The sequence below is a fragment of the Humulus lupulus genome, chromosome 7 (assembly GCF_963169125.1).
Source record: "Humulus lupulus chromosome 7, drHumLupu1.1, whole genome shotgun sequence".
Taxonomy (NCBI): Eukaryota; Viridiplantae; Streptophyta; class Magnoliopsida; order Rosales; family Cannabaceae; genus Humulus; species Humulus lupulus.
Window position 1 is genome coordinate 182,940,521 of NC_084799.1, and position 12,076 is coordinate 182,952,596.

Consider the following 12,076-nt stretch of genomic DNA (forward strand, 5'->3'; position numbering starts at 1 on the left):
TGACCAAATTAGAGCATGATGTACTATTTTGAGTGATTTTCTAAATACATGGTAACTAATAAATATTTTTCATATTAGAAGGTATCAAATTTATATTTTAATGAAATATAGGGTACCAACTAAGTATATTTTCAAGGAAATATGTATGTATAATTTTTTTAATTTTATATTTTTTTTCCCTGAAGATTTTAAATATATAGTATTTATACCTACATGTTCATAATTTTAAAAAACTCACGTCTTGTTTTATTTTTGTAATAATAGACAAAGTGTCAATATAATGCTTTATATATATAATAGTTATATATTGTGATATTTTTCGATGAAAAAAAGTACGATGTGCTTTTCCTTCTCTTTAATTATTTATTAAAAAATCCATCTTTAAAAATCAATTATTACTTAATCTAAGTAATATTTTTTACCAACATATGATTAAATAATTTCAACCCATTTATAGAAGTAACAATCACAATATAAGATATTTTAATTTGATTCATATATAATAAACAAATCACCAAAATATAAAACTTTAACGATTTTTTATTTTTATTATAATTTTAATCGAAATAATAATAATAATAATAATAAACAAAAAAGTAAAGCAAAACCATATTCTCAAACTTGCACGTTGAAGAAATTACAATAAATATAAGCTCTTATCTTTATTGAAACTTATCTTTACCAATAATAGCCCTGTAGGGGCTATACCATTATTGAAACTTATCTTTTCCAATAATCTCAATCGAACTGTTTAACTATGTTGAAAATGACTTGTAAAAAAATAGAAATTTTAAACAAAATGGAAAAGTAAATCATTTTTAGAAGTCTATAGAGAAGTCTAGTCTACAACAATTAGGTATTCACACCTGCATAAAAGTTGGCCCTTCCTGTGAGTAGTAAGTAGTTGGTATTAATTTTCTAAACCTAATTGTGGTGTTACTACATCATGTCTCAAACAAAACTATTGGCTAAAAAGTTATTTAAATAAAAAAAGAAAATCGAAGATACCAGCTCATTATCTACATTATTACCATAATTATGACGAAAAAATATACTATTATTCAATTCTATTGTATGTATACACACATACATTTAATTAGAATAAAATGAATGAAAACCAATTGTTAACATGTCAATGATTATGCAATAATTCGTGAGCCTATGCGAATCTGACTTGAACTTGTTTGCTTAAAAAATAAAGGCTATGCCATGTGATTCCTCTTTTTCCTTTCTGTTGAATATTTCATTATTTATTTATTTTTATAGCAAGGCCACTCAATCTCTTAATTCGAGATAATGCGAATTTTTTCAGATTTGGTCAAGCAAAAAAAACACAGAATAAGAACATTCCAGCTTGAGATTAGAAAGATTAAAAATAAATGAAAATAAATAAAATACACAGAACCTAGTCAAGATTCAACTCCCTCATCGCCACATGCACGTCCCTGATTGATTACACCTGGCTGACATGGCTGCCACATCATCAACTCAGACACTTTTCTTGTTTTTAAATTTTTCTTTTTTTTATATCAAAATATCAATAATCAAATCAAATTCTCTCCTCCCAATAATTAGTCTTTTTATTTTTTCTTCTTCATTTCCCTCTTAGCATTTCCAAACCAAAGGCCAAAGGCAAAGACGTTAATAAGAGTAGTAATGATACACAAGAAAAAGGTTTTCCTCTCACATTCCAGTTTTGAACTACTTTTGAAGCTTCTTCTTTAAGACTGGTATACAAGAAGAATCTTTGATTCTACTACTCTCTTTCAATTATTTGTTCACTTTTATTTTCTCTCTTGTTCGCTAAAGTCGAGGACTCAAAATTTATTTGTTTGTGATTTTGAAACTCATGACTAAAAAAGAAAAAGGTTGTGATCATCATACCCATTTGTACTTGCCATGAACTTTTTTCATAAACCTTCCATAACATAATCGTCATTTCCCTCAATTTGTCTCTCCAATTACAATTTTTTTATTTTTTTTTAAAAAGAAAAAGTTATATTTTTTTTCTTCGCAAGAGATCCTGAAATTTCGTTTCGAGATTTCAGTACTGAAGAAGATTTTCTCCGCATTTTTTCTTGCTTTCCGAACAGGGGTCTTATTACTACTATTACTTCAACTACTACTATGTCTTGTTCGAATCCGAATCAGGACACCAAGTGCAAGATCAGGAAGCGTAACTGTTCGTCGTCGTCGTCGTCTTCGCTCGTGAGAAAGTATCGATTCAAGCGGGCAATTCTGATGGGGAAGCGAGGGGGTTCGACCACACCGGAGCCGGTTTCCATGGCGGAAGCCGGGAACGGAGGGAAAGGTAAGGAGGCTGCTCCGGCGGCCTCGGTCTCGGCGAGGAAGCTCGCGGCGACTCTCTGGGAGTTGAACCAAGGTCCTTCTAAGAAGAAAGATGGAAGCAAGCTTGATAAATTACCCAAACTACCCTCTCATTCGGCTTCATTGCCTCCAGATCCATCCTATACTCCCATTTCAGACGTGGGTTTTTTCTCATTTTCTTTTGTTTTTTTATTTCTAAAGTTCTGCATTAAATTTCAGTCATAAATAATTATATAATTTATATATATATATATTATGTAAAAAAAAATGAATCCGAGAGACTAATGAGTGTGACCAATCTTATCAGCAGAATAAAATTTTGTGCCAAAACGAGTTTTTAATGTGAATGTGAGGACGTGTGGATGGGATGGATTAGTTCAAGGACATTGTGCTTCGTTTTTCTAAGTTGTAATTCTTGGGCTTTGCTCATTTTTGTCTGCTACTCTGTTATTTGAGAGAAAAAAAAAACTAATGTATTTCTTTTTTTGGTTTCTGGGTATTTGCAGAGAAGAAGAGATGACCATGCTGAAAGGGTAGGCCACCACAGAACAATGTCAGCCGTAACCCAGAAATTTCAGCTGACCGATTACTATTTGGGGGGTTTGGATTCGCTCAGCACTGCCAGTTTAATGGAGGTAGTAGTAGACTAGTACTGATCATAGATTCACCAATACATGCAAATTGTAAATTAAACTATTAATTTCTTAGTTTTGGGTCATTTTCAGCTTCTTACTTTTCTTTCTCCTTTTCCCTTTTTTCTCGGTCAATTAAAAAAAAATGTTTGAAAACTAACTGTTTGCAACAATTATTATTCTTTATTTAAATATATATATATAAAATACAGATAGTAATTGTTACTTAATGGTCTTAAAATTATAATTACACATCAGAACTTAGTTCTTGCGTTGTCAATTTCATTAAGAATTCACATAATTGCAAGCATCTATGTCTTCTACTATTTGACCATATTTATACTCATTTGCTTCATATAACAATGTTTTGTTTATAAATTTTCATATATTTGACGTTGTTTGAGTTCATAAGGCGACCGTTTTTTTGGGTTAAAAAAATGCAGGTTGAAGATCAAGCTCGAGCCAAAACACACCACCATCACCACAAGAAATGCGTCACTGGAGGCTCCAAGACTCGTTTGAAGGAGGTTAGTAGTGGACTTGCTACGTCCAAGGAGCTCGTAAAGCTCTTGAACCATGTCTGTGGTCTTGAAGAGCAGCGTTCGTTGAGTACATCCCTCTTTTCTGCGCTGCGTTTTGAGCTCGATCGAGCTCTTATTCATGTTGATCGGTTTATCAGAGAACAGAGGTCAAACCGTGGCGAAATAGAGTTACTGATGAAGCAATTTGCTGAAGAAAAAGCAACCTGGAGAAGCAAGGAGCGAGAGAGGATTCGTGAAGCCATGTCGTGCGTGGCAGAAGAGCTCAAGGCAGAGAAGAAGTTGAGGCGACAAACTGAGAGGCTGAACAAGAAGATTGGCTGTGAATTGGCGGATGCAAAGGTGGCTCTTTCAAAGGCGATTAAGGAGCTGGAGAGGGAGAAGAGGGCGAAAGAGATATTGGAGCAAGTGTGTGATGAGTTAGCTAGGGGAATTGGAGAAGACAGAGCTCAGGTTGAAGAGCTGAAGAGGGAATCCGAGAAAGTTCGGGAAGAAGTTGAAAAAGAGAGGCAAATGCTTCAGCTTGCTGATGTGTTGCGCGAGGAGAGAGTTCAGATGAAGCTCTCAGATGCTAAGTATCAGTTTGAGGAGAAAAATGCAGCTGTTGAGCAGCTCAGGAATGAACTTGAAACCTATTTGGTATCCAAAATGGGAGGAGGAGGAGAAGAAGGTGAATTAGGCTCTCCCAAGTTCGAAAAGATTAAGGAACTTGAGGCTTACTTGAAGGAAATCAACTTTGGATCATCTCTGAAAGAGGAGAAAGAAGATGAAGGAAACGTCGAAAAAAGACAAGAAGAAGAAGATGATGATGATAATGATGATGATGAAGAAGAAGAGGGTGGTGATGACTCTGCTGATAGTGACCTTCATTCCATTGAGCTGAACATGGATAACAACAACAGGAGTTACAGGTGGAGCTTTGCTTGTGGAGAGGAATTCAATGAAGACGATGAAGAATCGAAAAGGGTTTCGTTTGATAGAGATTTCAAGGGAAGAAAATCCATCTCTGAAAAGATTCAATGGGGAAGCATCTGCTTGAACAAAAGTCACAATGGTCTTGAGTTGGACTTCGGCAACAAAAGTCAGGGGAATTCAGATGGTGTTGTTTGCCAAGCTAAGAAACAAGAGTTTGAAGATGAATTCAAGAGATACAGATCATCTATCAAGGGTCTTGCAGATCATATATTATCAGGGTCAGAAATGGTACCAATTCATGGTTTTACAAGTCCAAGTCCGCAATGGGGTTAGAGCTTTGGTTTTTTTGAAGAGTTAAAAAAAGAAAAAGAAAAAGAAAAAAAGAATTTAATTTTATTGGCAAAGAGACCATTTTGAAAGTCCAAGCTAGTTAAGGAACATGAGAGGTGAATATATCAGTCTCTAAAGTACCTACTTTTTCTCCCAATTTGTTTTGCCTCTGAGTTTCATGCGTTTTTGTTTTCCAAATAGTTGGAAGCTTGCTTGTGCTTATTTGCATTAGTCAAGTTTTGCGCAATAGATTTGCACAATTGTAAATACAATCTTGTAAAATGATGTATGCAATGTCCATTATAATTTATTTATACAAAAGTACTTTTCAAGTGTAATTGAGTAATTAAAATATTGTGTGGCTTATTTGACTAAGAATATGAATTAGGAATGTAACGCAATCCGCTTTTGGGTTTTCACATGTTTTGTTAAAAGGTTTTATTGTTTTGTAGACTATATTATAAACTTTTCAATTTAAATTTTGTCTCATATTTACATCTTTTTCATTACATTAGCCAAAAATAATGACTTGAACAACAAAATTAATTAATGTGTGACAAATAGTAATACTATGTATCAAGTTAGACTTCTCAAGTAAAATTTTATTAACGGTAGATCTATTTGTGTTAAGAATGTGTTACATGAGACAAAATTACATTGAAGATGAGGATGTGGTCAATGAATTTGTGCCTCAAACACTACGGATCATAGAAGTACAATTCTCAAGTTACGTGCAATGTGATAGTGTGACATGTTCACACATGATAGTGTCACTCAAAGTTATGCAAATAATGTGTGGATGTGTACTTTGACCATTTCTTTATTAGCATACACGCACGACATACGCAAACATGTCGCACCACATTTTTAAGAGACCGTTGTATGATATCTAGTGTACTCGTACTGTAAGATATATATTAAAACTCTCAAGGAAAAAAAATAGGATTGTTCTCTTTGAGTTTATGGAGATTGGCAAAACAGTATTTTATTTGACCTCATTTGTAAAAAAAAGTCTCTTTGAGTATTACAAATTTCCATAATTTGTAATACTTAACTCAAGGTGTTTAGAATTTACCTCATTTGAACCAATTTGGACGATGAAATTTACAATCTAATTCACAAGGTATAAAAATTCGTATTTGTGCAAATTGAATACACCCGAATGCACTTGATCCAATCCAAACATGCAAATCACAAATATATATATATATATATAAAATATAGGAACGACTACAGTGTTGACAATTTTTTTTGTCAATATTGATGTTGACAAAATTTGGTTTTGCCACGTGAATGGTTATAATCTCAATTTTTTTTAATGATAACGTACATTATAGTAATTTAAAACATCTCACAAATTTTCAAGAAATTATAAATAATTTACGGTTGCGAAAATAAGGTTCAAAGAGCTTGTTGCATATGTGCACACAAAAACAGACCATTTGAACTTTATTTTTGGCACCTTAAATTATTTATAATTTCTTGAAAATTTGTGGGATGTTCTAAATGACTACAATGTACAATGTCATTAAAAAAATTATGATTATAACACGTTGACATGCCGAAACCAAATTTTGTCAATACGAGTCTTGATAAAAAAACTATTAATACCATAATCGTCCCGTATATATATTTGACAGAATATAAAGAATAATATTAAAATATTTAATACAAAATTATAAGTAGAACTGATAAATGACATATCATATAATAAAAAGACGTAAAGAAAATAAATAGAGATAAAACTTTAAATTTTTATTTAATTTAAGGGTTTATACTTTTTTGGACACTATATTTTGTCATATTACATGTTTGGACCTTGTATTTTAATAAATTACTTTTTGGACTATGTGTGTTTGTAAAATGATTCAAATAAATCCTTAAACTTGATTTCGATCAAAGTTTTTTGAACTAAAATTATAAATAATTCATCAAACTAATAACTAAAAAAATGTACAACCATTATGCCTATCAATTGTGTTGTTATATTCAATTTTTTGTTCATCAAAATTGGATTTAGTGGTCTATTTGAACCATTTTACTAAAAATAGAGTCCAAAAAACAATTTATCAAAATAAGGATCCAAACAGGTAATGAGACAAAACACATGGTAAAAAAAATACAAACCCCTAATAGTATACTTTAGAAAAAGTCAAATTTGAAATGGATTGTTAACACTTGAATTTCGTTAACTATGTTTTTGCTGTGAGGATTATCAAAGGGAAATGGTTTAAGAAAATTCTAGAGATATAGAGGCAAAAAGTAAGATAGGAATCTTGGGAAAAACCTTAAAGATCAATTTTGAAGAGAAATCTCGTTATTGAAGAGTGTTTTCTTGTTACAAGTGTTATTTCCTCCTCCCTGTTGTGGAGGTTATCGCCACCAAGGATGTACATTCAATAAGACGAAACGAGTATATTTTGGTCTACTACCTCTACTATAAGATAGATGTGTTAGGGCAGTATGCTATGTTGAAGACATGCTTCTAGTGAAGAGTTGCGAGTCAGAAGCACTCCTAGGGTAATGGTGTGTCAACTGAGATGTTGTAGAGTATCAACATGATCCCTAGGATATTGTTGTTCACCTATTCTTGTGAGATTGCTTGTACCTCCTCGTGAGGTCTTCTAGTAATGAGAGGTGGATCCTTTCCGCTAGTGGTAATGTCTCCCTGGAATCCTTCCCGTGGGCCTTCGTTTTGTGATGAATTCTCGCCCTATGTTTAGGAATGATGCCTTTCTCGTGTTGATGGCGGGCAAGAACTTACACGACCTTTGCATGATCCACGTAGTTGCTGCGGAATCCTTCTCGTTGGTTGTTCTCACCGAAGTATTCTCCTTTAACTCGGGAGATCAAGATTGCTTCTAGCTCATCTCGTTGATCTCCTTCCTTCCACATGCTTTGGTTTAAACTTCAAATGTTCTCGTCTTAGCATGAAGTGATTAGCCTTTTCGCCTGATGTAGATCCTAAGCCTACGTTCTCTAGGTCATGTGAGCAACTAGCCACTAACTGGTTATGATGGCTAGCTATGCATACTCCAAGGCATGCACAGGTGGATGGTTGTCATTCTTGAGCCCACTTTGTTGGGATTATGGCTTATGATTGATGAGTCCGTTTTTAGCATAGTTTTAACATGTGTTTAGGGTAAGTTTGAGTCATTTTGGTGGAGTGTTATGCGGTATTATGCTTGTTTTGGTATGTTTGCAGGAAATAGGAGAAGAAAACAGGAAGTTTGGGAAATGACTGAAAAATCAGCTGAAATTGTGAAATTTGTGCTAAAAGTCGACAAGAAGAAAGTTGAAGACTCATTTGCGGAGATAATTGGTCGATTTGGAGTTTGGAATCAAGTTTTTGGAAAAATTAGAGGGGTCGCGGCGCTTGAATGAAGAGCTGCGGCGCAAGGGAGAAGCGGAGAAGGCTAGTTTCTGGATTTTTGAAGGGCCGCGACACCTGAGGGAAGCGCCGCGGCGCTCGCTGAAGTCAGAGAAGGGGGCTGCGCTGGTGCATAGAGGCGTGCCGCGGCGCTTGGATGCTAGGGCCGCGGCGCGTGTGGCTGAACGTGGCTTGCAGAAGTGTCAAAATTGTTAGACATTTTAGGGTTTTTTTTTAAAATACGTTTTAAGAGTTAATTAGGGGATTATATTGATAATGAGAAGTGTAGAGAAGTCATTAGAGGCAAAAGGAGAACATTGAAGACCTAGAGTTTGATTTCTTATTTTCTTCTGTAATCTCTTACTGGTGTTTATGTTTATATTTAATTTGATTGATTTCATTATGTCTGCTTTGAACTAATCTTGTTATTAGAGTTTTAGTAGATTCTTCTTGAAACTTTTGATCTCTTAATGAAATTTTCCTGAGTTTCTTTTTTCTGCTGTGGATTATTTATCATATGCTTAATGCTTGTGGATGTTTGATCATCATTTACATGTTTATATGATTTTAACCTATATTCTTAAAAGAGATGGATAATTATGCTATAGGTAAATAATCACAATTTTATATTAGACGAAAGTACTTTTATGAATTGTGTAGTTTAAGGATTATGTGTTTAAAGCCTGCAATATATTGATTTACCACAAAGATGTAGGAGACATTATATTGTAGAGAATTATAGATCCTAACAAGACTATAATAGATAATTATAATCTGCTACCACAATAGAATTAAGAAATCTTGAGAATTGGTTAGAAATCATAAGTGGATGGTTGATGAAGCTAAAGCCCTAACTTTTGCATCTATTGAATTAAATCAAATTTCATCTCTGCATTTCTTTAAGTGCTTAGTAGTTTTCTTAATTTGTATTAATAATTATTTTATTTATTAATCTGAAATTATTATTTAAATCAATTAGAAATAGAGGTTAATTATTGGTAATTAATAGCAGTCTTCGTGGGATCGACACTTTACTTATCATATATTACTTGATTAGACCGCGTATACTTGCGTGTTACATTTTGGCGATCAATGATCACAAGATTTGTATAAAGATACAGAGAATTAAAATCTAGATAATCTCATAAATAATGAAAGAATAACACAACTTGAGACAAGAGAAGAGAGGACCTTTCTTGAGAGAAACCCTAGTTACATAAAATCATAAAGTTATAATTTAATGTAATAAATCAATAGAGATGAACATGAAGGCTTGCCACTATTGAATTTTTGTCCAAAAATCTCTATTCCTAGCCTCCCATTAGAGATTGTTTGAAGCTACTACAAGTTGGAATGAGATTTGGGATTTACAAGCCTTGGTCTTCAAACAAGTCAAGCTTTCTTGATGAAGATTTTGTAGAAAACTAGTAACCTTTGTGAGTTAGAGAGATAGAGGGAAGAGAGTGATTAATTCACTAAAATCTCAAATGAACCATTTAAATAGTATAGGAACCGTCATTAGTGTTAACTAATAAGATTAGAGCATTTTAAAATAAGTTTTGGAGCCAAAACACGTAATTGTATGGGTCCGTACGGATGACCCACGCGATGTGTCGTCTGCATGCAGAAGGTGCGTCACCTATTTGGTATGTCCTAAGCCAGACGATGCATCACCTCTCAATACGCGATGCAACACTTGTTGCACTAACTTTTGACCTTATACATTACCCCCAAAATACCTCCAAATGTTACCAAAATTTTTGGGTACTTTTATATACTCAAAATAAACACTTTAGGCCCAAAAAGATAACTTTAAAATACCTATACCAAAAGTCAACCCGCTCATGTTGACTTTAGCGAATAGTCTATTAGCTTTGTACCTTTTTGTGCATGACTTATTTCACTATGTATTTAACCAATCCTAACACACTTTGGGACAATATGATTTCCACTGGGGAGTAGGATGTGACTGTGGAGCTTGTTTCTCCTGAAAGGACCTAATGGACATATTTTTTCTTTCCGATATTTTTCGGGAATAACATGGATATTATATTTTATGTTTTTATTTGAGTGTTTTATTGATTTTTTTGTTGCTAAAATAAATCATGAGTTTTAATGATAAGATATTAAAAATAATAAACAATTTAAGATAAGAAAATAAAATAAGTATTCTAAAATATTGATCCAATTCATACTGCTATGGATTATATTACATTAGTTTACTATTTCAATGTGGTTATGCTCTGAATTGTGTGATATCGATTCATTCAACAACCCTAATTAACTCTGTATTATTAAATTCACCCCATATTCGCAATATAGTCCTTGAATTTTCAATCAATTAGCAAATATTCCCTCTTTAAAAATGATGTAATATCCAAAATTTAATAAATTGGAGCTATATACTAACTAAATCCAATGACTTAATTGCCAAAAAAAAAAAAAATTAATCAAGAACCACATTGTCAATTTGCAAAATCTTCAAGAACAATCATATTATTAACCCGTCAAGTTAAAATAAGGTAAATTTATAACTTATATGTTTTTGTCTTAAAATACGTATTGTAAACAATTAAATTAAATTAAGATAAAAATCCTAAAGTAAAGTTATGTTATAATAGCCCTGAAGTAAACACATTTAATTTTGAAAAAATTATATGCAAATACAAATTAAATTATAATTACCTCGATTATCCACATAAATATAATGAGTTTGTGAAATTAAAAAATTGGCAATACAAGAATATAGGCTACTACGTCGATTTTAAAGCTAGAAAGATGTTGGTTTTCAGTTTCCAAGTCATGTAATAGGTGTATAATAACCAACTTAATAAATGCTACAGGATCAGCAACATGGTAAGGCTTGCGTGTCCAGGAGATTTTTGTACAAAAATTGGCGTAATAAATGCGACAAGAACCAACATGGTAGGGCTTGCGTGACCTTATTGGCATGCGACCGATATAAAAGACTTGCTTTCAACATCAGTTTCGCATGAAAATGCAAAAATTGGCGTTGAATGCTTCCCTTTATTTATTTATTTTTTAAAAAATTGATTTTTAACTTGGAGCCAATTTTTTACAATATGTAATAAATTAAAATAAAATTTTAGAAAATCATAATTTAACTACATAAATTAATAAGCTAAAAAAATTCATAAAATTAAAATAAAATTGTATGCAAACTTTTGTACCATACTATTTGAAATGCTTATAAATTAATTCATAATATTTATATATATACACATAAACACAAATCAACTTAAGTATAAATATAGTTTATCACTTATGTTAACCATTCTTGTTGAATCTGTAAGAGGTTGTTGATCTCATCATAAGTCCTTTTTTTTCTTTCTAATAAACTATAAAATGAAATAAAAAAATTAGAAAATTAATTACTTTATACTTTTATTTTTTTTAAAACAATATATAAAAAAATATTAATTACCCTATTTTCAATGATTTTCATTGTATTGGGTGTTCTTACAAATATTTTTATGGTATTTCAATCATTAAATTACTTGAAACCATGTAATATGCATGTATTAAGAAAAATTAAAATATGAATAATAACATATTTTATCAACCTAGATATTACTAAAAAAGCAGATAATAACTTTATTGTTGGGGTAGGTACCTATTTGATACTTTTTGTTTTTTTAAAGTATAACTTTAGTACCCTCTATTATGAATAATGCTCACTTGCTGCCCTCAATTTACAAAATCATAATAAAATGATTCCTTGAACTTAAATTTTTTAATACGATCAAATTACCCTCAGTTATAAATAATAAATGAATTAAAATTTATTTTAAAATTAAAAATTTATTTTAATAGAAAAATTAATTTAAATAAATAATGATTTTTTTTCTTCTCTCTCCCTCCTATTTCCCGGACTCTTTCTCTCCTCCTTATTTCCTTCGTCCTCCACCTTCTTTTTTTCACCCAAATTTAATATCTTAGAT

General features: G+C 32.1%; 1 protein-coding gene across 3 annotated transcripts; it reads left to right on the forward strand.

The window, feature by feature from the left end:
* The first annotated feature begins 1,549 nt into the window (after window positions 1–1,549).
* Window positions 1,550–5,076, forward strand: LOC133788910 (uncharacterized protein At5g41620-like). 3 transcript variants are annotated; one of them, XM_062226557.1, is made up of 4 exons: window positions 1,550–1,730; window positions 2,094–2,487; window positions 2,835–2,963; window positions 3,404–5,076. In XM_062226557.1, exons 2-4 carry the CDS (start codon window positions 2,128–2,130, stop codon window positions 4,745–4,747), a joined length of 1,833 nt encoding a protein of 610 aa, XP_062082541.1. In that variant the 5' UTR covers window positions 1,550–1,730; window positions 2,094–2,127; the 3' UTR covers window positions 4,748–5,076. The 3 variants fall into 3 exon arrangements, with proteins under 3 accessions (XP_062082541.1, XP_062082543.1, XP_062082542.1); XM_062226559.1 differs by having other exon boundaries at window positions 2,152–2,487; XM_062226558.1 differs by having other exon boundaries at window positions 1,552–1,674.
* The last annotated feature ends 7,000 nt before the right edge of the window (window positions 5,077–12,076 follow it).